This window comes from Mirounga leonina, unplaced genomic scaffold (genome assembly GCF_011800145.1).
Source record: "Mirounga leonina isolate KUSES-001 unplaced genomic scaffold, KU_Mleo_1.0 Mir_127, whole genome shotgun sequence".
Classification (NCBI taxonomy): domain Eukaryota; kingdom Metazoa; phylum Chordata; class Mammalia; order Carnivora; family Phocidae; genus Mirounga; species Mirounga leonina.
The window spans coordinates 44,498,934-44,522,806 of record NW_023270316.1 but is presented as its reverse complement, the minus strand read 5'-3'; the positions used below and the strand labels follow the sequence as shown (position 1 = coordinate 44,522,806).

The 23,873-nt window shown below is 36.4% G+C and overlaps 1 protein-coding gene across 3 annotated transcripts in view; it reads left to right on the top strand.

Annotated features, from left to right (window-relative positions):
- Positions 1 to 23,660, top strand: part of TDRD3 (tudor domain containing 3) — a 156,972-nt gene extending 133,312 nt beyond the window's left edge. For 2 of the 3 annotated variants that reach the window (XM_035003256.1, XM_035003259.1), the window contains exons 13-15: positions 3,906 to 3,991; positions 18,593 to 18,718; positions 23,406 to 23,660. In XM_035003256.1, coding sequence (XP_034859147.1) covers positions 3,906 to 3,991; positions 18,593 to 18,718; positions 23,406 to 23,436 — 243 coding nt within the window. In that variant the 3' untranslated portion in view covers positions 23,437 to 23,660. The remainder of the gene's footprint in view (positions 1 to 3,905; positions 3,992 to 18,592; positions 18,719 to 23,405) is intronic. The other variant, XM_035003257.1, reaches the window with a different exon arrangement.
- The last annotated feature ends 213 nt before the right edge of the window (positions 23,661 to 23,873 follow it).

The window sequence follows — 23,873 nt, the reverse complement described above, 5'->3', positions numbered from 1 at the left end:
AAAATTAAGTATGCTTTTTTATTATGGGACTTATCAAGACAATATGTATTTTATTTTGTTTTTTGTTTTTTCCATTTGTTTAGGTCTTCTGTAATTCCTTCATCAGTGATTTGTAGTTATCCTGCAATCTTACTAAATCACTTATTAGATCTATGAGCTTATGTTCATTTGCTTTGAGTGCTTTTATTTTTGATTATTTAGAAATTACTGTTGAACATTCACATCAGTGATATATATTTTAATCTCTAAGAGAGAAAAGTAGTGTATATTGCTTCACAAACCAATTTGCTTATGGAATTCTTTTTTTTTTTTAACCTGTTACAGAGAGTCTATGGGATATATTTTAGAAAAGATTTTAGCTGTCTTGTTACCTTCTTTCTAGTTTTCAAATTTCCCAGCTTTAAGATAGGATGAAGATCTATGTTTAAATATATTGTTTTAGATGTTCCAAACATCTTATTAGTAACATAATATTCCATTTTTATGTTACAAATAGAGACTAAGTATATAAAAGACAGTTTTCTCCTCAAACATGTTTTAAGATTCTTAACCTTTCTTTGAATAGAGGACAGAATATTCCTGAAATTTTAGGTCCCTTCTAAGTACTTATGTCATTAGTAATAGTGTTTTAGTCCATAAAAATAAAATTAAGATCTTATGTTACATATAATTATACATAACTCACTGGTCTTTTAATTTTAGCTTAACTCTAATTCTGAAAACTTCTATGTATTAACCTTTAGAAATTGTCATTTATGAAGACTACCCACTATAGCTTTTATAATATTGCTGTCCTTCTCTGTAATTCTCACCTAATAACCTACATGATATTTACATGTTCCAACAGTAACACACTTTCACCATTTATTTGGGTTTTGTATTTTTTATTCTCCAATAAACCAGCCTAAGGCAAAATGTGAAATCCCTCTTTTTGTTAAGATATTTCAAAAGAAAGTGTCAAAGCAAGTTAATTCCACTGGGTAAGTGAACATTCTTAAGTGAAGGAGAATCCTAAAAGACCAAAAATTCTATTTTGTTTCGATATTTATATTGCTTTTTTACTAATACGCTAGTATGTCCTAAAGCTTTTGAATAATACTGTTTTAATTAGTTAAAAGCTTGTTAAAAACCTCCTAGCAAATAAGCAAGCTCCTATACTTAACTGCTCTTGATCTCCTGTTCTTGTTTTCCTGGTAATAGCAGTTAAGTGAAATGAATTGATAATCTTGGATATAATTCCAGAGCTCACTTGAGTGACCTGGAGTGGGGGGGAAATTCTTATTTTAAGAAACCTGCCCTTTTCAGGCACTTATAATTATAAACAAGGGCAGAATTTATGGTTGGATAATAGCTAGTGGGAGTGCATAGGAACTCTATAAATAAGCAGTAGATACATACTGTAAGTACCAGGTATTTTAGAACTTGAAGGGATTAGAATTTTAAGTGAGCACATGAACTGGCTTGATAACTGAAACAGTGGAAGGAGGACAGAAATTATGTGTTGAATGATTTATATAGTTCTGGTGGTCACCTTTATTACTGAAGAGTCCTTTGTCAGACATCAAGCCAGAGCATAACAGTTTAATAGGATAGTTTTTCAATAAATATTCTTTGAATGCTTTTTGTAGCAAAGCTACTTTGGAAAATAAATTGCCCTATATACCCAAGGGATTAAAAGGATATAAGAGAAGTAGAAGATATATTTCTTTCCTTTCAGAAGCCACCTAATAAATATTAATAAGGCCTCCATCAGACTGAGATGGTTCCAGTCTGGGAACCATCATTGGCATGGTTCTTGATTACAATTTTGTTATGCATGTTAAACGAATAGGATAGCATGAAGGAAGTAAGTGGGGGAAAGCTAACATTGACTTTTCGAAACTATTAACTTTTTTTTTTTTTGAAGATTTTATTTATTTATTTGAGACAGAGAGAATGAGAGACAGAGAGCACGAGAGGGAGGAGGGTCAGAGGGAGAAGCAGACTCCCTGCTGAGCAAGGAGCCCGATGCGGGACTCGATCCCGGGACTCCAGGATCATGACCTGAGCCGAAGGCAGTCGCTTAACCGACTGAGCCACCCAGGCGCCCCGAAACTATTATTAACTTTTTAACAACCTTTTATTGGCATTTTTATCTTGCCTGAAGTACACTCATTTTTTCCCAGATCTTGTGATTAAGAAATTAGGGTAAGCCCTCTTGGTCATGCTTAACCAAGAACTTACTATAGAAAGTAAGATATTAGGAGTCAGTTTAATTCTGTTTCTGTATGGTTCAAATTTTAAAATGTATGGACTTGTGTTCTTTTTTTAAATGTTGGTAACCATTTTTGGTACTATTTAATGAGGGATTTAGGAGAATATAATGACTTTTATCTTGAAGAGACTTATGTAAATAAGGCTGAAAATAGCATGGAAAAAAGTACACTAATTTTTTTTACCTCATAAAGTGATCAGAGAATATAAATATTATTATTATTATTATTATTAGGAATTCCTGAATTTGACCATGAGTATGCAAAACAATTAGATTTTTAAAATATGGAATTGAAGTCTTAAAGCAAAGGGAAAAGGGAGGCATATCAAGAACCTGAGAGTGTTAGTACTTACTGGAAATTTTTTGTTTATTCTAGGTAAGCATTTTTTCTCTTCTATTTTGTTCCCCTTCTCTCCTTTTCCTCTTCCCTTATCCAGACTCCTCCTCCTTGTCCTCTTTCTCTTTTGTTTTTATGTCTGAATATTTGCCTTTTTATTCATCTTAAAGGTTTCATGTAGCTTTTAACTATTAGGTTGGGTATGTTCCATCTCAGATAAGACCAATCCTCAAATGAAGTCTCGTTAAATAGGGCATCTTTTCAAGTTCAAAAAGCCTCTAAAAGCTTTGGGCACAAATAAATTGATGTTCCTGGTTGATCTTTTATAATCCCTGATTATAATTGATGCTAACTTAACACCTAGCCCTACTGATAGTAGTTCTCATAAATGCAAAGACTGTTAGAGACTGAGATGTACTGGAGCTGAGAACAAAAAGATCTAGAAATGGCAAGAAGTTGGTTATATGCCCAATTGATTTGAATTGTATCCTTCCATTCTTAGGAAATAAGCAAAGAAGAGAAAAAATTCTCACTGAATGTGTTTAAAACTTTTTAGAAATGTAAGTAATTGAGATCAGAAATTAAAATATATAATTCCCTAAGACAAATTAAGGAACTATTCAAGAAACTAGAGACTGGAAACTCTAAATTTTGTCATAGAAAATCAATTATAAAAGGCTACATTAGAAACATTTTAGATATAATTTAGAAATGAACATAAGATTTACATCTCAAGAAGATGATACACTTTCCTATTGTTGAAAATACTGAAAATTGGCTATAAAAAGACGATATGTGTCCATTCTAATGATTATAATTGCTTTAGTGAAAATAATCACTGAGAGAAGAGCATTAAGATAGGGAAAAAAATGGCCAGAGAGTAGGTTAAATGTTGAATTGGTATTTTGGTTTTTAGGTATTTTTCAAAATAATTTTTATAATGGTATAATTTGAAAGGTTTGACTGAAACTGCTAAAAAAATTTTCAAACAAACTGCTTTAAATAATTTCACTTATAAAAATAAGTTTTACTTCCTGAAATGAGATTTACTATACTTTGAGATTCCAATAAATTTCACATCAGTGGCAAAGTACTGCCAAAATTACTTCTGACATCATTTACTACTTACTGGCATTCTTGACCCAAGGCTGAGACACATTTTCAGAATCTGTGTGCTGTATCCTGAGAGAATTTGATAGAAAGGGGTCACTGCAAGAGTTAAATGGCTGCTCTGCTTGGCCTTTAAAAGAAGGGGAGAGGGCAAGGCTGGTCTTGGGCAAATTACTCCCACCTCCCTTTTTGCCCCTGCTTCAGCTCCAGGGGAGCTGGAAATGCACAGGAGGAATCAGAAGACCTGGGTCGAGTCCCGGCTCTGCCACTTACTACCTATGTGACTCTGGGTAAGTTACTTAATATCTCTGGGTCTCAGTTTTAGTACAGGGTTGTTCTGAGGATTAAGTAGTATAATCAATGGAAATGGGCTTTGTAAACTCCCAAGGTGTATGGAAACATAAATTTTTGTTATCAAAAGCTTGGCCTTCTTCCCTGTTCTTCTATAGTATAGTGTCCTCAGCTATGTTATTTTTAAAGCAACTCAAAATACTTAATTCCTTTTGCTTCTCCCTATGTCCTCTCCATATTGGAATTCTTATTCCTATCCTCTGCATGCTTCAGAGTAAAGTATTCTAAGAATATAAAACCAGTCTAGTTAAATTAATTTCACAGTGAAGTGTGGATTACTGTTACCCCTTCTTACCTTCACATGCCTACCTTTCTCCTTTAATCTTCTCAGAATTATGGGCTTAGAAACATCAAGAATCTAATGCATGGACATTTGGACAGTGTTGGGGAGAAAGGTTTTTGGCAGAGGGAAGTCCTTTAAATCCTGTTACCCATATCACACCTGCATCAGTTAATAAGGTTGACTGGGAAAATGGGAATATGTTGAGCCTCTAGTCCTTTCTTTTTCTCTGCGGGAAAGGAGATGGAAATAGTTCAGAATTTAAAAGTTCTTCAGAAGTCTCACTGAAAACCTAGATCCTTAGCTTGAGGAATAACCATAGAGAGAAGAGACAAGGAATTTAATGGGCATTTCTTTGGTCAGCTTTTTGAGTTATATCTGACTGGGCTTCATCTTTGCTTCTCAGTAAAGTAAGTTCTAGCCCACCCTCAGCCAAACTACATTTATAATGCCTATGATCTTTACTGAGTGCTTGGTTTCTAGAGGCTGTGTGGAGCTAAGGAAGAAAGAGAACTTGCCTTCTGGATCACATCTGGTTCCAGATCAAGGGATCTTTACGAGGGCCTAAAAAGACCTTATATCTCTACTTGGTCCAGCCCTCCCTAAATCTAAGAATACTTGATCCGGCTATGTGTAAATAATAGTAATAATAGCCACTTACATGAACTGCTTGCCATTAATGCCTAATTATCATGGAGCACAATAACAGTTAATCATGCCATGATTAGATTAACTTAAAGATTTTTATTTTATTTTTACAGTCTTGAACCGTTGACTTATGCTCAATATGGTTTCTTGCTGAAGTAGCAGTGTCATCTTTCATAAATAAAAATTAGAGAGAAATACTGAACTCTAGTAGTATTCAAATGCAAATTGAAACAATTAAGTACAGTGTTTATCTAAAAAATTAGATAATGCTCATGCTGGCAAAGATGCCGTGATGTGAGTACTCTTATACGTTGGCGATGGTGGTGTAAATTGTGTGATCCTTCTGATTTTTTTCCAAACCTTGAAAGTGTTCATACCCTTTAAACCAATAATCCCACAGTTGTTAATCTCTCCTAGGGAAAGAGCAAAGGAAATAAGCTAATTGCTGAGAGATGATCATTGCAGCATTGTGATAATAGTAAAAACTAGAAGTTACCTAAATGCCTAACAATAAGAGAATGGTAAAATAAGTGATCTTCCATCTGCTGAATGAAATATTTTACAGCTGTGATGAAAGATCATTATGAAGGCTGTAATATCAATGGAAATATTTATGATGAGTAAATAAAAGCAATGTATAGATTTGAATGAGAATATACAAGGTGAAGTGGTTTAGTGTAGTAGAATTATGTATACTCTACGTGTGTGTATACATACATTTTTTCAATTTTATAAACTTTCTGTAATTTTGTATTACATTTTTTACTTGAAAAAGTAAGCAAAATAAAATTAGCAAGAAGAAAGTTGATCATAATTAGGGAATTTTAGTCTTAAATAAATCCCCAAAATTTGCAAAAAGGATATGAAAATATAGGAGGAAAAACATAAGATAAAACATCAACCTTTCAGTTTTTAATTTTGCCTTTGCCTTCAGTGTGGTTAACAGCAACATGATTATGGTTTTTCATGGATAAAATACCATTAGCCTTAAACTTGTTCCTATCATTAGTAAATGAAATACTCCCACAACTAAACAAGTTGAGTTACCTATACAAAGTCTTATCACCTACCTTCACTCTATCTGTACAACCTGTTTCCCAATTCCTTGCAAAATTCTCCCTTAATTATACCGTTCCCAAAATGCTTACGCACCTTCAGAATTTAGTCTCTTCCAAGTGCTTTCAAATACAGGCAAAATACATTTCTTCTATGAAATGTTTCTTTAATCTGTACTTCCCTACCATGCATAATTTCAGGAATATGTTACTATGTAGTTATAATATTTTGTTTTACTCTTTGTCCCTGTTTTAGTATTGATACATTATTAAAATATTAAGTACAAAGTGAAATTTTTATATTTGAGGTTTTCCTATTATCATTTCAAACTTGTATCAGTCTATTCCAGAAATCCTTTTTTTGAGCACTTATTAGGTGGCTTTACCTCGCCACTGAGGACAGTGCTGGGCACATATCCTTAGAATGATTATGTGCTAGACAATGGAAATGCATAGATGAGCAGTCTCTGCTCTCAAGGAGTCCTAGACTCGCAGAGGAACCCAGGAAGTAAGCCAGCATCTGTTTATCCTGAGCAGAGGACAGAGTACCTAACTCAGTCAGGAACTGACTCATGGAGGAATCAAGGCCTTCCCTGACCATCCGATTATAAAACAGCAGTGTGCCATCACAAAAATTCTCTAGCCCCTTTGCCCTGCTTTATTTTCTGCATATCTTGCTCCGGCCTCCAACCCCTAAGTGAAATCAGTATGAGAACAGGGACTTTTTCTCAGCTAATACTTCAGCATTCAGAATAGTACCTGGAAAATAAGGCGCCCTCAATAAATATTTGTTAAATCTGGATAACTGAAGTTTAATGTGAGTCTTGAAAGTCTTGAAGGGTAGTTAGGACTTAGCTTGGGGGAAAAGGGAGGAAAGTAAGAAAAGGGAGAAGTCAGGGAAATTCTAGAGGGCATGGTAGAGCGAGGTATATTGGCAACATAGGTGGGTCTGGTAAATGTCAGTAGATGAGGCCGAAAAGGAAGGCGGGGTCAAACGATGAAGATTAAGATAGGTTATGGTAAGAAGTTTGAATTTTATCCCTCAGAATAGGGACTACTGAAAGATTTTAGGCAGGAGAGTGTCATAATGTGATCTTTGCTTTAAGAGATTATTGCCCTAGGAGCACCTGGGTGGCTCGGTCAGTTAAGCATCTGCCTTCAGCTCAGGTCATGGATCTCAGAGTTCTGGGATCGAGCCCCGCATCTCATCGGGCTCCCTGCTCAGTGGGGAGTCTTCTTCTCCCTCTCCCTTTGCTCCCCGCTCTCTACCCCCCCGCCCCTGAGCACATGTGCTCTCTCTCTCTCTCAAATAAATAAAATCTTAAAAAGAGAGAGATTATTGCCCTAGTATAGAAAATGGGTTTCAGTGAAAGCAGAGAGCAGAGAGCATGGAGACCAGTTATTACAATAGTTAAGGCAAGAGGTGAAGACCTTGGAGTCATTAGAATTTAAGCAAAAGTAAAGAGTATGGGTGAGATTGCCTAGAGAAAATGTGCAAAAAGAGAAAGACAAGGACTGGGGTCAGACTTCTGGGGAATTTCACTAAGGGGTGGGAAGGGGCACTGAGAAGGAATAGCCAGGGAGGACAGCAGGAATAGGTGCTGAATCCATAATATATAGTGCTGGAAGCATCAAGAAAGATAAGAACTGGAAACCACCTGTTGGATTTGGCTATCAGTAGGTGACTTTTAACTGTAGCATGCATTTCCAGTGGAATGGTGCATGTGCATCGCAACTTACGGTTTCTTGAGAATGAGTGGGAAACAAGAAAATGAGGTGTAGGCTATTTTTAAGATCTTGGTTGTGAAGATAAAAAGCATAGAGGATGAGAATAAAGAGTAAAAGAACTCAGGGTAAAACCCAAGCCTGTTTACATCAAAGGCGCAGTGAAGCAAAGAGAGAAGGAGAGGTTGTAAAAATAGGAGTAAAGATTTTTAAAAACCCAGGCCATGATAAGAAAGTGGGGCACAATCACATGTGACTTTGGGTGTCTGAGGAACACTGGGGAGAGGAGGAAAGAGAAGTAAATATAGGTGTGGTGAGGTTAAATTGTTGGGTTTCAGGGAAGGAAGCTGAATAATTCTAATGAACTCTCTTCTCTGTGAAGTAAAAGCAGGTCATCAGTTGAAAGTAATGAGGTCAAGAATAGGAGAGGAATTTTGAAGGGCAAAGTAAAGATTTAGAAACTGCCCAGGAACATGGCAGAGGGAGTTGACCAAGAATGTGTTTTCACAGCAAAAGTTTTCAACCCTTAGTAAAAATCATGTGTAAAGCATACTGTGACAGTCCACTCTCAGTTTCTAGTCTTTCAGTAGCTACTAGAAAAGTTTAAGTGGATGTACAAATGAGAACTTTCCATGTATATTAAGCAGAAGCTAATAGTTAACCCCTAGCCATTTTTCGATAGAGGTTCTCACTAGGAGCCTGATACTTGAAAGTCTGCATAAACATAATGACTATATTATTGCCCTACGACTTCAGCAAAATTCAGTATTGGAAAATGCTCTGTAAAGGTGGGCATTTATGCATAAACCATTAACATTAATCCTAGGACTATTAACAAAGTTTTGGGGCTTCTTGAACTCATCTTCATGCCAGGTAGTGATATATTAAATACATTAAAAAATTAGGTACATGAACATTCTAAGACTCTGTGTGTGTGTGTGTGTGTGTGCGCGCGCGCACGTGCGTGCACATGGAAGCACATGAAAGATATCAGTGTTTAAAAAGCTGTGATAGTTACTAAATTGTTCGTTTAGAGAACAAAATAAGGTAGGAAATTAAAGGAAGAAAAGCATTAATCGCATGAGACCTCATCTGTCTATGACCTATCCATCTATTCCTGACCTATTCATGGGGAGAGATTTTCCTAACACCAACACAGTTTTAAATGAGGAAATTTTTTTTAATGCCCTTCATAATTTTTGTATGACACTTATTATAAAGAGTTGTCCCCTACTAGCTTTGGAAATATAAAACAAAATCTAAATAAGAAACTAGGTAATCCTGTTAAGACCATATGCTCTTCACAATCATAGAGTTAATTTATCAACTATCATGCAATATTCTTGTTTTGGCATTGAAGGAGATGGCCCATCATGGACATACCACACCACAATATTGATAAAGTTTCTAAAAAGAGCCTAAACAATTTATAGTCTCTCACTGGGACCAGAGAGAGCTGAGAAAAATAGTCTCTCTCAAAGTTTATGCTGCTGAATGTGATAACACTCAGAGAAGCATAATAATACTATGAGGTTTATCAAATTATGAAATTAAAGAACATCCCTTGTTTAAAATGTATTATAGTTCTAAGTTCTTAGGTAATGTTAGATATTGACAATTAAGTATACAACAGAATTATTTGTGTTAACCTAAGCCTCTACGATAAATATCTTGGAACATGTAATAGTTTGTATTGGTACATTTTACTGCTTTATTATACTTTCCTTCTCAGTAGTCATGTTCTCTGGGGAGTTAATGCTGCTTGTCTCTAGATACCAAAATGGGGAACATTAACTTGGATGAATTTTATAAAGACAATTACTCTATTTGGTAAGCTGGTAAGATTTGCCCCAGTAAAGAAGATTGCCTCTGGGTTCCTTTTTTCATTGGAAGAAAAATGAACATGTTGCTAATTGACCAGATTTCTTAGCCTCTCTTTTATATTACATTGATTATTAACACCAATAATTTAAGAATCACTTTGGAAATGGAAAGTGCCACCTAAAGGCTCATTTAGCGTTGTGTGTTAGGTTTTCAACCTCTCTAATTCACTAGGATAACTTAGTCAAATCGCTTGACTCAAACCAGTGAGAGAAAAACTGTTTATGTTTTATGTGACATTATAAAGAATAGAACTTTACATTTGTGAAGCAGTAATAGCGCACTTTATTGAATACTTAATTTTGCAGCAGACATATTCTAAGCTCTTTACTTACATTAATTCATTTAAAGTGTAGCAGCTGTTTACGGAGAGTGTAGTCCTCTCAGGGCCAATTGTCCTTCAATTGAGCCCTTCAGAGTAGCTAGCAGTATGGATAATTTGTTGTAAGAACAGTAGCACCTTAGTGTTCTTATACCTACCTTATAAATTTCATGATGTGTTTAAAATGCAAGTGAGGTGGAAAACACTTGATTTTGATCTATTTCTATAAACCTCGAAGAGTTTCACATGATCAATCTAATTCTCTCCTTCAGCCTCTGCATCCACTGGGATGTGCAGAAAAAGCAACATAACCTGGGCAAAATATATCATCCTCGTTAAACCTCACTTTTGTTTTCTTCTCTGAAAAATAGCGATAAAAATATGCAATTTGATAGAGTTGTTGAAAAGATCGTATAGTAGCTGCTCAATAAACATTTTATTCAATCATTGAATAATTGAAATGCCTGGCACATAGATTCTTAATTTCTGTTGGTTCCACTTCTGTAGTTTTCTTTCAAGGCTTTGGAAAGAGCAGCTTCCCTTATTGTCCATCTTTTCAAAGTGGTGTTTGCTGACCCTGGACTGCAACATCAGCAGCTGTTGATTGGAACTTTCAAATCAAGAGTTGGGTATCCATCCCAAATTATCTCCCTTGGAAGGAAACCCAAACTGCTTCTTTGCACCGTCTTTTTCTTCGAATTAATTCCTTTTTCTTTTATATTTCCTTTTAAAATTTTCTTTTCTATTACAATGTTACTAGTATTAACTTCTATATTAGGACTCTTAAAATGCAGGCCTAAAATAAAAATCCATAAATCTTTTTTTAAAGTAAACCAGTTTTTCCCACAAAATGAAAGAACTGTGTTCCTTTAAGCTAATAGTGTTGCCTGCAAAGTTATAAAAATTTCCATCATTTCCTTTGTGCGAAACCATTTTTCTTCACACTTTTGAAGTCCTGTGTTTGTAACAGCCTTCATAAATTGGTGACTTCCGTCCTAGCTCTGACACAAAGCTGTTCAGCCCATCCTGCTGTCAATGTACCTGCTGCTTGACACTGACAGGATTCTTGTCAGAACCAGGGATTGCATAAATTAGTGTTTAACCCTGGACAGGCTTTTCTTCTCATTTCATTTCAGCTTTTAAAAAAAGACTGTCATGTCCTTATTCATAGACAATGAAAGTGGAATTTGACTATCATCATACACTTTATAACTTTCAGAGTTTATAAACTGTTAAGAATACCATAAACTTTCCAAGTCTTACTGATTTTTCATTAAGCCTTAATTAGTAATCCTCAGGTTTGTTTTTTTTTTTTTTAAGATTTTATTTATTTATTAGAGAGAGAGAAAGGGAGAGGGAACACAAGCAGGGGGAGTGGGAGAGGGAGAAGCAGGCTTCCCGCGGAGCAGGTAGCCTGATGCCGGGCTCGATCCCAGGACTCCAGGATCATGACCTGAGCCGAAGGCAGACGCTTAACAACTGAGCCACCCAGGCACCCCTAGTAATCCTCAGTTTTACAAATTCCTGTACAATAATGACATCATCACTGATTGTCTACTGTCCTTTTCTTCTAGTCCAGTAGGATCTACTTGCCTTACGTTTTATTTTATTTTTTTTTAAGATTTTATTTATTTATTTGAGAGAGAGCACATGAGAGGGGGGAGGGTCAGAGGGAGAAGCAGACTCCCTGCCGAGTAGGGAGCCCGATGCGGGACTCGATTTAGGGACTCCAGGATCATGACCTGAGCCGAAGGCAGTCACTCAACCAACCGAGCCACCCAGGTGCCCCATCTTACTTTTTATTTTAATAAGCAGCTTACATTGTGTGTGGGGTGGGATGGGGGAGAGAAGAGGGAAAGAGTTTTAAGTTACATAAAGTAGTTATACTTTAAATTATCTTCTGGATGAATTTAGAATTTTAAAAAAGTTGATTGTTTTACCTTAATACTTTTCAGAAAAGTACATATTAAGTGCTTGAAAAACCTAAGAAACTCTTTCGACTCCAAAGTAATACTTCCTAACTTGTCCTTATTGCCTTTGTTCCGCTGTGGCTCTACGGACAAGGAGAAATGGCTTCATTCTTGAACAAGGAGAACAAAACACATATTTTATTATGTTCTCCCTTTGTGTAAGATGATGAGCATATTACTCTCAAGAGTATATTATCAGTTCCCCTAGCCTGTGTTGAACATCTGAAACAGGGTTCCTGAATTTCAGTAGACGTAGAAATTATTACAGGAAAATATAATATGTTTAATAGCCTTAATTAAATCAGGTGATATATACTGTATAATTTTCCTTTACCTAAGTTGACGGAGAGAGATAAGTTTCCTCCCTTATTATTCTTGGAGAAAATCTTTGTGATACCATTTTCTTTCTTCAACCATCTTACCGTCAAAAATGATTGAGAAGGTCTCCTAAACTTGGAAAGAGAATGATTTTCTTTCTTTCTTTTTTTTTTTTTTTAAAGCTAACTCCTCATATACTGAACATTTTGAAATCTCAACATGAGGAAAAGAAATCCATAAATTTAAGCATACTGAGAGTAATTTCTATTTCGATAACAGCGAGATATGTTATTTCTCTACTAATATTGAGGTAAAGGGGAATAAATGGCTGGGAATGTGAAGATTAGAGTCCTCTTTAGAGCCTGATTATAATTGGAACACTTATACACCAGGCACTCTTGACCTGCATTAATCGATTTAATACCTACAGGAACCCTATGAAATAATTATTAGTATTCCCACTTTACATACAAGGAAAACTATGAATACAGCTTCAGAGTCATGAAGTAACTTGCCTAAAATCATTAAGTTAGCAAGTTGCAGAGCTGATATTCAAGTTTCAGACTCATTGACACCATAGCACGTGATCCTACATTTTACCTGTAAATGAAGATAAATGATACCAAACTACTTGAGGATTTTTGTGGGAGTTTAATGAAGTACTGTGTATAAAAATATTCAGCATTGGGACACCTGGGTGGCTCAGTCGGTTAAGCATCTGCCTTCAGCTCAGGTCATGACCACAGGGTCCTGGGATCGAGTCCCACATCGGGCTCCCTGCTCCGCGGGAGTCTGCTTCTCCCTTTACTTGTGTTCTCTCTCTGTCAAATAATAAATAAAATCTTTAAAAAAAAATATTCAGCATTGCAGTAAGTTTGTGCTCAATATGAGATATACCATTTTAAATAAGATATCTTTCAAACATTTAGTTCACTCAATCTTAATTCTCATGAATTTAAAAATTTTTAAATAAAAAAGTGAAGCTGAATGTGGGTAGAAGTATCAGCTCATATTTCCCAAGAGGCTAGACAGCATTTTACATAGGGCAGAAAAAAATCAACCTATTCCTTTAACCTACTATTCTGTTGCTAAGAGAGTTTAATCTCATACCGAAACACTCTTTTCATCTTCTAAATTTCCCTGGAATCTAGTTTCAAGATTAAATGACATTTTAGTCATCTATTTAGGTATTACCCTTTTAGATGGTAGTCCTCTGATTTTCACTATGCAAAAAAAAAAAAAAAATCAAAATAACTTGTCAGAAAAACTAACTTAATATTATAGTTATTCAGAATACACCAATGATAATACTGTGCCAAAATAATATCTTTCATTAGTATATGGATTTCAATGGTGGTTAAATTTAAGGTTGAGATTTAGATTGGGAAAATAATTATTTTCAAACACAGAATGACATAAACCGAGGAGTAGATTGTAGGGATTTTGCTTGATGACAAGCACAATATGAACAAGCAGTGATTGGGCAGCTGCTAAAAACATTAAAACAAAGTTAGATTGCACTAATAGATTTACATAGAGTTTGCTCATCATGGGAAATAATAGTATTATGTTCCAAGCAGACCCTACTTGGAATGTTAGTCTGAAAACTAGGTTACATTGAAGAGTAAATATTAAAATGCATAAAGGAAAAGACGATCAAGATGATGGGAGATTCTGGAAATAATGGTATTTGACAAGTGAGTGATTCCAAGAGTCTTTTGATGCTAGAAAATAGAAGACTAATGCTTGTTTTAAAATAGCATGAAGTCTTTCATATGGCAAAGGAAATAGGCTCAATAAGAGAATGTAGGTAGAAATGCAGATTTGTCCTTTGTCGTACAGGACACAGAACAGTGGAGTTGACTGAGTTGATTGCCTGAGGAAGCCTGACTTCCCCTCACCAGAGTTCTCTGGAACCTGGGACTTCAGATCGCTGACTCCTGGGCTAATTTGCATTTCTAAACCCGCGGCTTTGCTAACTAGCCTGTTATTGATAAGGGTTTCTAAACATCTGTTATCATTATGTCTCACTAAAGAGAAATATTTTTAGTTAGTTAGGCAGACTTTGTTAGTATGGGTTTTTAGGTGTGAATGGGATTTAAATGCAAAAAGGATGTTCGTCACATTGGGTGCTATCTGCTTTAAGATTTAAATGTTTAACTCTTTTCCTGTTAGTCTTATGTTCTTTTACTTTCACTAAGTAGGTGAAAATATCAGCAATGATTTTATTTCTGTGTTGCTAGGCATGACAATTTTTTTCTTGTAGTTTTATAAAGCGTGTCAAGTCATGTGTCATCCCCACTCCAAGCCTCTGTACTTTTTAATGGCAAAGATCTGGCCTATATTTCATCAATTTGACATGGAGATTTTTTTTTTTTCTATCTCTGTTTCTTAAATCTGTATTATAGGTCACTGCAGCATACCATAAGTGTTTGTCTCAGGTGGTCAGTTACATAATATGCATTGGGCTGACTTTTAAGTAGTAGTCTGTCATGATGGTGCAGTAATTACTTTCAGAGAAAGAATGGGTTAACCTATCTTAAATTATATTAGCCTGCCCATTTAAGATGTAAAAATGATATAATTATGAGAGTGAAATGATTAACCACTTGTGGTTAATGCTCATATGTCTTAACCATAAGATACTCTAAAACATATTTGTTCAGTTAGCATATTTGAGAAAGCAGTTGTTTTTGCAAAGATAATTTGTAGGCATTGACCTGAAAACATAGCAACATAGATAGGCATTTTCTATTATTAATAATCATTGCTGTATTTCCACGTTTTAAGTAGGGTTTCTAACTGGTTCCTTTTTATAACATTTACCAAAATTTCAAGGGTATGATCTAAAAGGCAAGATATTCAAAGAGGTTGATCATGTTAACTTATTTTTGGCTTCCTCTTAAAATATTCAGATTTTATGCAAATAGTGTCTATAACTTTTGATTGATTTCAAGAATGCTTCTTTGCTAATTTCCTCCCCTCCCCCCCCTTTTTTTTTTGTTTTTGTTCTATTTGCCCTTTCTATCTGTAATTAAGAAGACCTACTCCCAAAGAAATAAAACCAGTGGTAAAAATAGAGTGATTTAGAATATTAAATTATAGTTTTAGTGTATAGATAGTTTTTTTTTTTTAATTTCCATAGAAATAAAAGGAGAGCAAATGGCAAGAATCCTTCTCCTTGCATTAGCTCTTCCATTTTCCCCCCCCAGTGGCTTTTCCACTTTCCTTATCTGCCCAAAGCAATTTGAGGAATACTTTAGCAACAAACTTCCTGAATTTAGCAAAGTCTGTGGGTCTAGATTGTTTGATTGAAGTGGGCTTGTATATTGTATTGTCAAAGGGTTACTTATCTCAGAATAATAGACAATATAGAAGGCTTATTTCATAAACCCTTTATAGGTATTACCTCCTATAGTTCCCCATGTAAACCTATGAATTCATTACTGTTTTCTGTGTGAGAAAACTGAGACCAAGAGAAATTGAGTAATATGCTTAAAATTGGTAGAGTCTAAACTCAGACTTCGATCTGACTGAAGAGACCGAAGTCTCAAATACCAATGTCATGAAGTATCTCTCAAGGAAATCTTTGAGTAGATTGGCATATTTGGGAGCAGTATATGCTCTCTGCCTTGATTTCTGGGCAAGCTTTTGAATCTGTTTAACCTCTCCTCTCCATCTGTATGCCATAAAACAGAATAAGAATTTTATCTTAGGGGCACCTGGGTGGCTCAATCGTTAAACGTCTGCCTTTGGCTCATGATCCCAGAGTCCTCGGATTGAGCCCCACATAGGGCTCCCTGCTCAATGGGAGACCTGGGCTTCTCCCTCTCCCACTCCCCCTGCTTGTGTTCCCTCTCTCACTGTGTCTCTCTCTGTCAAATAAATGAATAAAATCTTTTAAAATAAATAAGTAAAATAATAAATAAATCTGTTACAGAGTAGTGATACCTAAAGGGAGGAGATAAGTTAGAAGGAAGAACTAGGTATAAATGTCATTCAAAGATGACTCCAAATAAACTCATCTATTAAATTGAGCTTGTATTATGTAAAATGGAAAGAGGTACCTATTCAATGCTAACAATTACTAGCTATGGACTATAGGAAGTAGTTTCTGTGGGTGACTAGTTTTGCCCTCAAGTATTCTGCAAGAGGAATATTTAAAAGTTAAAAAAGCAAGATTGTGCCTTTGACAATAACTGAAAACCAAGCTGTCAGGATCATTTTTATTTTTTGCTTCTACTTTGTATAAAAAGATTGTGAAGACATCAAATAATGTGAAAGAAATCTCATGGTCGGTCATCTTTATAAAACCATTTAATGGGCTCTGACTAATAGTCTGTGAATCTTTTAAACACAGTAGAGACAGCTTTTCAAACAGCAATGCCATATTATATAAATCCAGCTCACTCCCTCAGCAAATGTAGTTTCCTACCTTTAACAGTGTTTTTTATTGATAACGTATAGATTTTTAGATGTCCTCTAGCCAGTTCTGCAGCTGGGTATGGAGAAAAAAAGCATTTGATTCTAATTCCTGAAATAATTACTTCATCTACTACAGTAGCAAATATATTTTCATACTTCTCAGTTAATATGCAGAGCTTCAAGTGTTGTCATATGTCATAAAATTAGCTCCTTTTCAAATTTAGCTATAATATTTGACAATCATCATTCAGAACAGTGACCAGAATAATAAAAAATAATTCTCTCCTTTCCTGAACACTTTTTAATTTCTCTTCCTGCATTTAATTGCTTTGCTAAATTATAGGCATATCTGACACTTCTAACCATTTTGAGATTGATTGTTAATGAAAGGAACATAGAGAAAGGAGAGCTAATCTGGGAGTTTGTCTTTAAAACGCAGTTATAGAGTGATGTCAATAGATTGTCACATTTCTCCATTCTCTTATTTAGGTGATGATGGCCCCTTAAGGATGATCATTAATTTTTGGCTTTTGGTTTATTTCTTTGACATGCAGACTGAGATGTAAAGATTTTAGCAGTTGCATTTGAATCAAAACCCAAGTTTGCCTTAGAAGTATCAGGGCAAGGTCACAAAGTTTTCCTGGGCTTCAGTGTCCTTTGTATAAAATGGAAATGATGGTTTTTTTCTTAAGAATACCATGGAGGATGCCTAATAATGAGAGTTATGTTCATGCCAAATATTAAATATCATTTCTAAATGATAGGATTTGATCAAATTATCTTAGCATCTTTCTGCTTCTCTCAGGTAAAATTGCAGTAGTTGGATCTGTAAAATTTGAAGAATAGAACTCCGTCTCTCATATAACTTCTTATGGTATTAATAGGGTCAAAGGAAAGCAATCTTTTGGGAAAGAAGATTCAGAGATAATGTGAGGAGGAAGAAGTGGGATACATTTCCAAAATCATGCAAATTATTGTGCTCTGATAATTCAGTTGGAATTTAAACCCTAATTTTGAAATAGAAGCAGTTACTTTCATAAACAAAACTGAGAGCCAATTTTTTTCCCTGTCTTTAAAAGGGAACATACTTCATAGCTGTATTAATTTAAAAATACTAAAATAACAGGGTGGCAGCACTCAGTAAGAAACCAGTGTGGCTTTGGCTACGTTTCTGTTGCTTCTAAGTTCTTTTCAAATATTATAATTAACTGTATTCTTTCTGCTGTTTAATCTGCTTATCCTAATTTTCCATGCTATTCCTTGAGCTGATAGATCTATCCCCTCAGTAAGAAAGAAAATGAGAAGAAAATAGTTTGTGTTTTACTGTGGCGATTGCTATGTCTTGCATGAAGTTTTCTTTATATGTAAATTGTATTTCCTCCTCATTCCAATCCATTATTTTTTCCTATCTCTAGATGTAAGGTTCTTAACGATCTTGGAGATTTCATCAGATGAGGACAGACAGCTGGTGAACGTTCTCTGGCTCTTCAACCCCTTTTCCATATCTTACCAAAATCCCTTTCCATGACAAATACCTAGAAATATTTAGAAGCCCAAATATTCAGGAAAATTTTTATTATAATGCTGGCTTTTCTGTGATCTCACCCCCTTGTGTCAAGTCATTTGGTGATATAATCATGCTATTATGTGGAAATAGTTTCCTCTTCTAGAATTAAATTTGATTCTAATCTTACCACGTCAAGTTCATTCTTCTATTATCAAGGACCAGAAGAGTTTTAACAATGTCCCTGCTTTTTTTTTTTTCCTTCCCCTTGCTTCCCTCTGTTATAAAAGTTGACAGATATGAATCCCAGGGCAGCTTAAGAGGGCATATCAAAATCGGCACCATAAAGTATTTAACTTAGGAAACTTGGAGCTATTCTGAACATGTTTAAATCACTACTCTTTACAAATAGGAGGAAGAAGGCACCTATGACCAAACACTTGAGTTCCGTAGAGGAGGTGATGGCCAGCCAAGAAGATCCACTCGGCCCACGCAGCAGTTTTACCAACCTCCCCGGGCCCGGAACTAATATGAGAAGGTAAAATTGGCATTGTGAGATGGCATTTATGTTGAATATGTAAATCCAATTGTTAATATTTCATAATAATGTAATAGAAAAAACTGATGTTTCAAACCTTTCAATTATAAAGTACATAAGATTATACCATAGTTATGAGCTACTTTTCCACCAAACCTTTCCCCACAAATGCTACTTCTAACCCCCTTTTTTCTCTATTCCCACTTTCTTCTATCGGAGGTGATGCCAATCAGTGAAATGTCTTTAAGTTTGAAAGCAGGAAGAAAATAAAAGGAAACAAAGGACCAGATAATCACCAACTTGGATAATTGAGTTTTTTATTTAATTAATTTCAATCCTTTTCAAGAAAGAGGAAATGTTTTCATAGTGTATCTTCAGGAATTGGATGAAGATAACGTGATTGCTTACAGAGATGGGATTTGGGGGCCCTGTGCTATCGATCCAGAAACATTCATCTTAGAGTTTCAGGGAGTTGTTCTCTGAAAATTATCTCCAATGGGAAGGATGAGAAATATAACAAAGAAGTCAGGAAATTATGGGACCAATCTAAGGCATCTCATTTTGATCAACAAAGACCTTATTTTTTAATATGTTATTAGAAGGAAATACTTTTGTCATCTTTGGTAACATTTCTATTTTTTCATTATGCCCAGACTTTTGAATAGTTTCAGAGTTTTCCCATTACACCTTTTATATATCACTCTAAAGACTATATGAGGCTGTTTTAGACTTAACTGTATCTTTTTTCTCAGTCTCTTCTTCTCAGTAACAAGACCATTGAGAATTTTTAAGAAATTGTTCTCAGTTTCTCATTTCAGCTATTCATTTTGCTAAGGTTGTTATCCACATTGTATTTTCCCCCTGCTAAGTGACCCTCTCAATTTTTCAAACCAGCTGTGGCTTTTTAGCACTTGAAATGCAGCTAGTCTAAATTGAGATGTGCTATAAATGAAAAATACATATCAGATTTTGAAGACTTAGGTAAAAAAATAAAATACCAGTAATTTGTATTGTTTATGTATTGAAATGAGACTATTTCTGATAGGCTGGATTAAATAAAATATGTTACTAAAGTTAATTTCACCTATTTGTACTTTTTAAAATGTGACTAATGGAAAATTTAAACTTGCATATGTGTCTCACATTGTGTTTGTGCTGGGCAGCACTGTCCCAGAGTCTTAGATCTCCTTCAGCTTTCCCAAAGCTCCTTCGCTGGTTACAAATTAGCTCTGTCATCCTAAGTGAAGGAACGTTTTCTTCTATGTTCTAGTCCTTCGTTCCTTATAAAGTAGTCTGCCTGGAGTGGAAGTCTCATGCTACCTGACTTCTGATTTACCTGAGCAGGCCTGAGTAGCATCGTCTTTGTCCTATCACTGGCTTTTCTTTGTGCTTAATACAAGGCCACTGAGTAAACAGCCGGGACTTACTGTCCATATTATCACAGAAGGACTACTTCATGACTGGGCATTTTTCTGTAACAAGCACTGACCAGAGCAGATTCCAAGAATATATAAGGACTTCCACAACTTTACATTGTGCAAGATTGAACATCCACTTTGAACGTAAGTTCAGTGTGCTTACAATTAAAGCACTTTTAAGGTGAATGAAAACTGAGAATTCCCTCATAGCTTCCTGAGGGCTTCTAAATTGGTTAAACCAAGGTTTTAAAATAGGGCCGAAGGTTCTCAACTCCCTGATTGCTCTAGGTTGCCTAACAGCGGATGCAGGACTAGGACTTTTCAGCGGTATCCTGAGGCTGCAGAGTAGAAGGTGGGTAAGGCCTGGCAGGGCTGGGAGTAGAGAGGAGGTTGTGAGGGTGAGTAAGGCTGCAGCCAGAAGGCTGGAACTCCTATCGTCTCGGCCTGTCTTTGGTTTCTTTCATATGTTTTCTAGATTAGGCTTCCACAGAAAATGTCCTCTGAAAAAGAACATACTGCTTAAAGTAAACCAGAAACCATAGCTCCACAGTAATTATAGCTCATCAATACCAAATACTACGACGCACGCTGCTCCCAATCAACTGAAACATCACAATGTTAATAGTTTTCTGTGTTCCCTAAGTTAAAACACCCATTTTTCCCAGGTGCTTGCTTTGGATTGTCCTCTTGATGCAGGAAATGTATGACAGAGATTTTGGATTCCTGACATTGATAAGAAGATTAATTTTGCTGCGTGGGGGAGGAAGGGGGGACAGTCTCATGATGGTATCACTAAAAAAACCTCTCACTACAAAATTTACTCTGAAAAGTAAATAAATAAGCAAAATACATCTGCTCTTGATTGAAAATTTTTTTTTTATTTTAATTCAAACATGAAAGATTATGAAGTAGAATTATCTTTTTGATATACTACCTTTAATGGGAGGTTCACCAACACTAAGAATTATACCTTTTGTTCTTGTCACACAACCAATATGTTATTTTCTTCTTGAGAGAAAAGATATTTTTGTTTCCTCATTCCTGGTTTCCATTAACTTAAGTGTTTAAAAAGAAGATATACATTGTAGCCTGCCATTTGACTTCCAGCAAATATAAGTATGAATTCTAATATATGCTGAAATTTTTCTCAGGTTTTGTTATCTAAAATTATTCAGGATAGTAAGAAACACTTAAGGCACTTTTTATTCTCACTTAAAAACCATAATTTCATAGTTATACTTTTTTTTATAATGTTTTGGGTACTTTGCTAGGTGATGAATAACACATAGTACCTGTTTATTAAGTAAGTATATTTTGATAAAGTTTCTGATGTGTAGTTTACACATTCTTTGATTGTCCTAAAAAGTTTTCTTTGCAAGCCCTCTATCCCACCACCACCCCTTCGCATGCGCATATATACCTCATCCAAGGTGGAGAGGGATTTGGATTCTACTTGGTCTTGGTACTAAGCACAACATCAGAGACTAGAAAAGCAGGAGATGCCTGGGAGTCCAGGCTAGGTGAGAGAAGGAGGTATCGGGGAGCAATGTGGGGAAATAGGCCCAAGTCTGGGACAAAATGGTGGCAAGTCAGATCTGAGCCCTGAGGGGAAAGAGGGCCTAAACTCCAAACTTCTAGTTCCTGCGCTTGCCATAATCGTCCCAGGTAACTCAGAAATATGAGTAGATATGGATAGAGGAATTATACATAGTTCTTTAATCCGTGAAGCTGGCCAAAACTACATGCATTGGAAGAGGTTTCTGACATGACTGGAGCCTGGGAACTAGACGCCAATGAGTAGAGGCAGGCCTCAGGAATAAAGTTGGAGCTTCATTTTCATGGTGGGGTAGAGTCCTCTGAAGACATTCTAAAGGCCGAGGAACGCTTAAAGAGGGGAGAAGCAGAGTCCACAGCAAGCGGCTTTCGTGGCAGCAGTAGAGCTTGTGAACCCAACAGTAGATGCTAAACATATGTGCTGGTGGTGACATGAGTGTGGCTTTAGCTGCACTGGTGGCTCTGAACTTCGGAGTAAGAGTAAAGGGTCAAAACTAAGCTTAGGCAGTATTGCTGCTGGCTGTGGGATCACAGCTCGGGAGGCGACGAAGCTAAGAAGCTGTCGCAGTAGGCAGTCAGGAGTGCTTAGAGTGTCACGTCCTGCGGTGAAAAGACAGAGACGACCTGTGTGGGGACACTCTGGAGCCCCCGAGGGCCGCCGAAGTTAACACTTCGTGCCAGAAGCAGCTTAATAAATGTTGAGTCGCCTTGAGGACTCACTTCCAGTTTCTTACTGGTTTGATGAAAGAACGGTCCTCACAGTTTCACAGATCAACCAGGAACCTTGAAGCCAAGAGCTAAGCATCGACTACTGCATAAAAATGTCATGACTTTATTTTCTAAAGTCCAGGTTTTAACACCATTTTCAGCTGGTAAAAAAAAAAAAGATACATTTTTAAATGTCTTTTTTTAACAATGTGGTCCAGCGTCCCTCTGTAAAACTTTTGAAATCAGGGTCAGGGAAATGCTTGCTGTAAAGACAGCTGTCGCAGAACCCACTGATGCCAGCAGGACAGGCGTCCTGCGAGGGTAACAGCGCCCGAAGCTCTTCATCTTCCACGCAGGACACTGTGCACTTCCGAAGACGAGCAGAGCTGTTGGGGTGCAGCCGGGGGCGCTCTGCCCTCCCTGCCTGAGCGCTCTTGCACGCCCGCGACTGGCGTGCGGCTCTGGCACACGGGCTTCTCTCCCTGCTCCTCTCAGCCGTTCTGTGGTCACCACCCCAAGTGCTTCAACTGGAGCGGTGCCGGGAGGGGTTGGGAGGAGGCAGGAGCAGGTGACAGACTCACATAAATTACCCGTGTGGACGGAGCCAGTCCAGAGGCGTTCAAAGGGGAAACGGAGGCGGGTAGGATGGGGGTCGAAGTGGCCCATTGGCAGACTGCATCTGTTCCAGGTCCTCTTCTGTGAAATACCGTTTAGTTAATCCAAGTTCCTGAAATCAACATGCCAGCAATAATGGGGCTCGCAATGATGGAGATGTATCTAAGAATTTCAAGAAGAAAAATTATTTTGATTTTGCTTTTTGTTTATATACTGATTTATAGAAATTATGTTTATAAATTAGACAGCAGTATGCAATTTATTCTACTTGAGATCTATTAATATTTATACAAGCACTTCACATTTACATATGTCTCAGCAGAAGTGTATCCTGAGTACAGAAAAGTCAATTTGAGGATCCAATCTCACTTTCCTCCTCTCTTTTTAAATAGAGCCTTTGTGAAGAAAGGAGCCATTGACTGAAACATCCGGTCAAGAGCTGTTGATAGACCTCCTACTTTCTCTTCAGAATAAGGTGCAGCCGTGACGAATATTATTGGAGAATGGAAAAGCAGATTTTAGAGGGGAAACAATCCAGCTCATACAAAGAATGGGAAAAAATACTAAGTTAACTAGAGCAAGTACCTTTTACAAGTGAATGAGAATTTTTTCTTCTGCCATCAATAAAACCAATGCGCTGTTATATACATTGTTTTACTGTATGTTTTATTTGCTGAATAGTATCTTTCTTGTTCGTCTGGTATTAATCCCATAGCATAGCATCGAATAGCAATCACAGGATACTGAAGTCCCCCCCACCACCATAATTACAGAATAAACTGACTGACACAGCTTGCCACATTTCCTGCAAAAACAACCTGCAACTGGATAGCAGTTCTTGGTAAGGTAATAGCTACTAA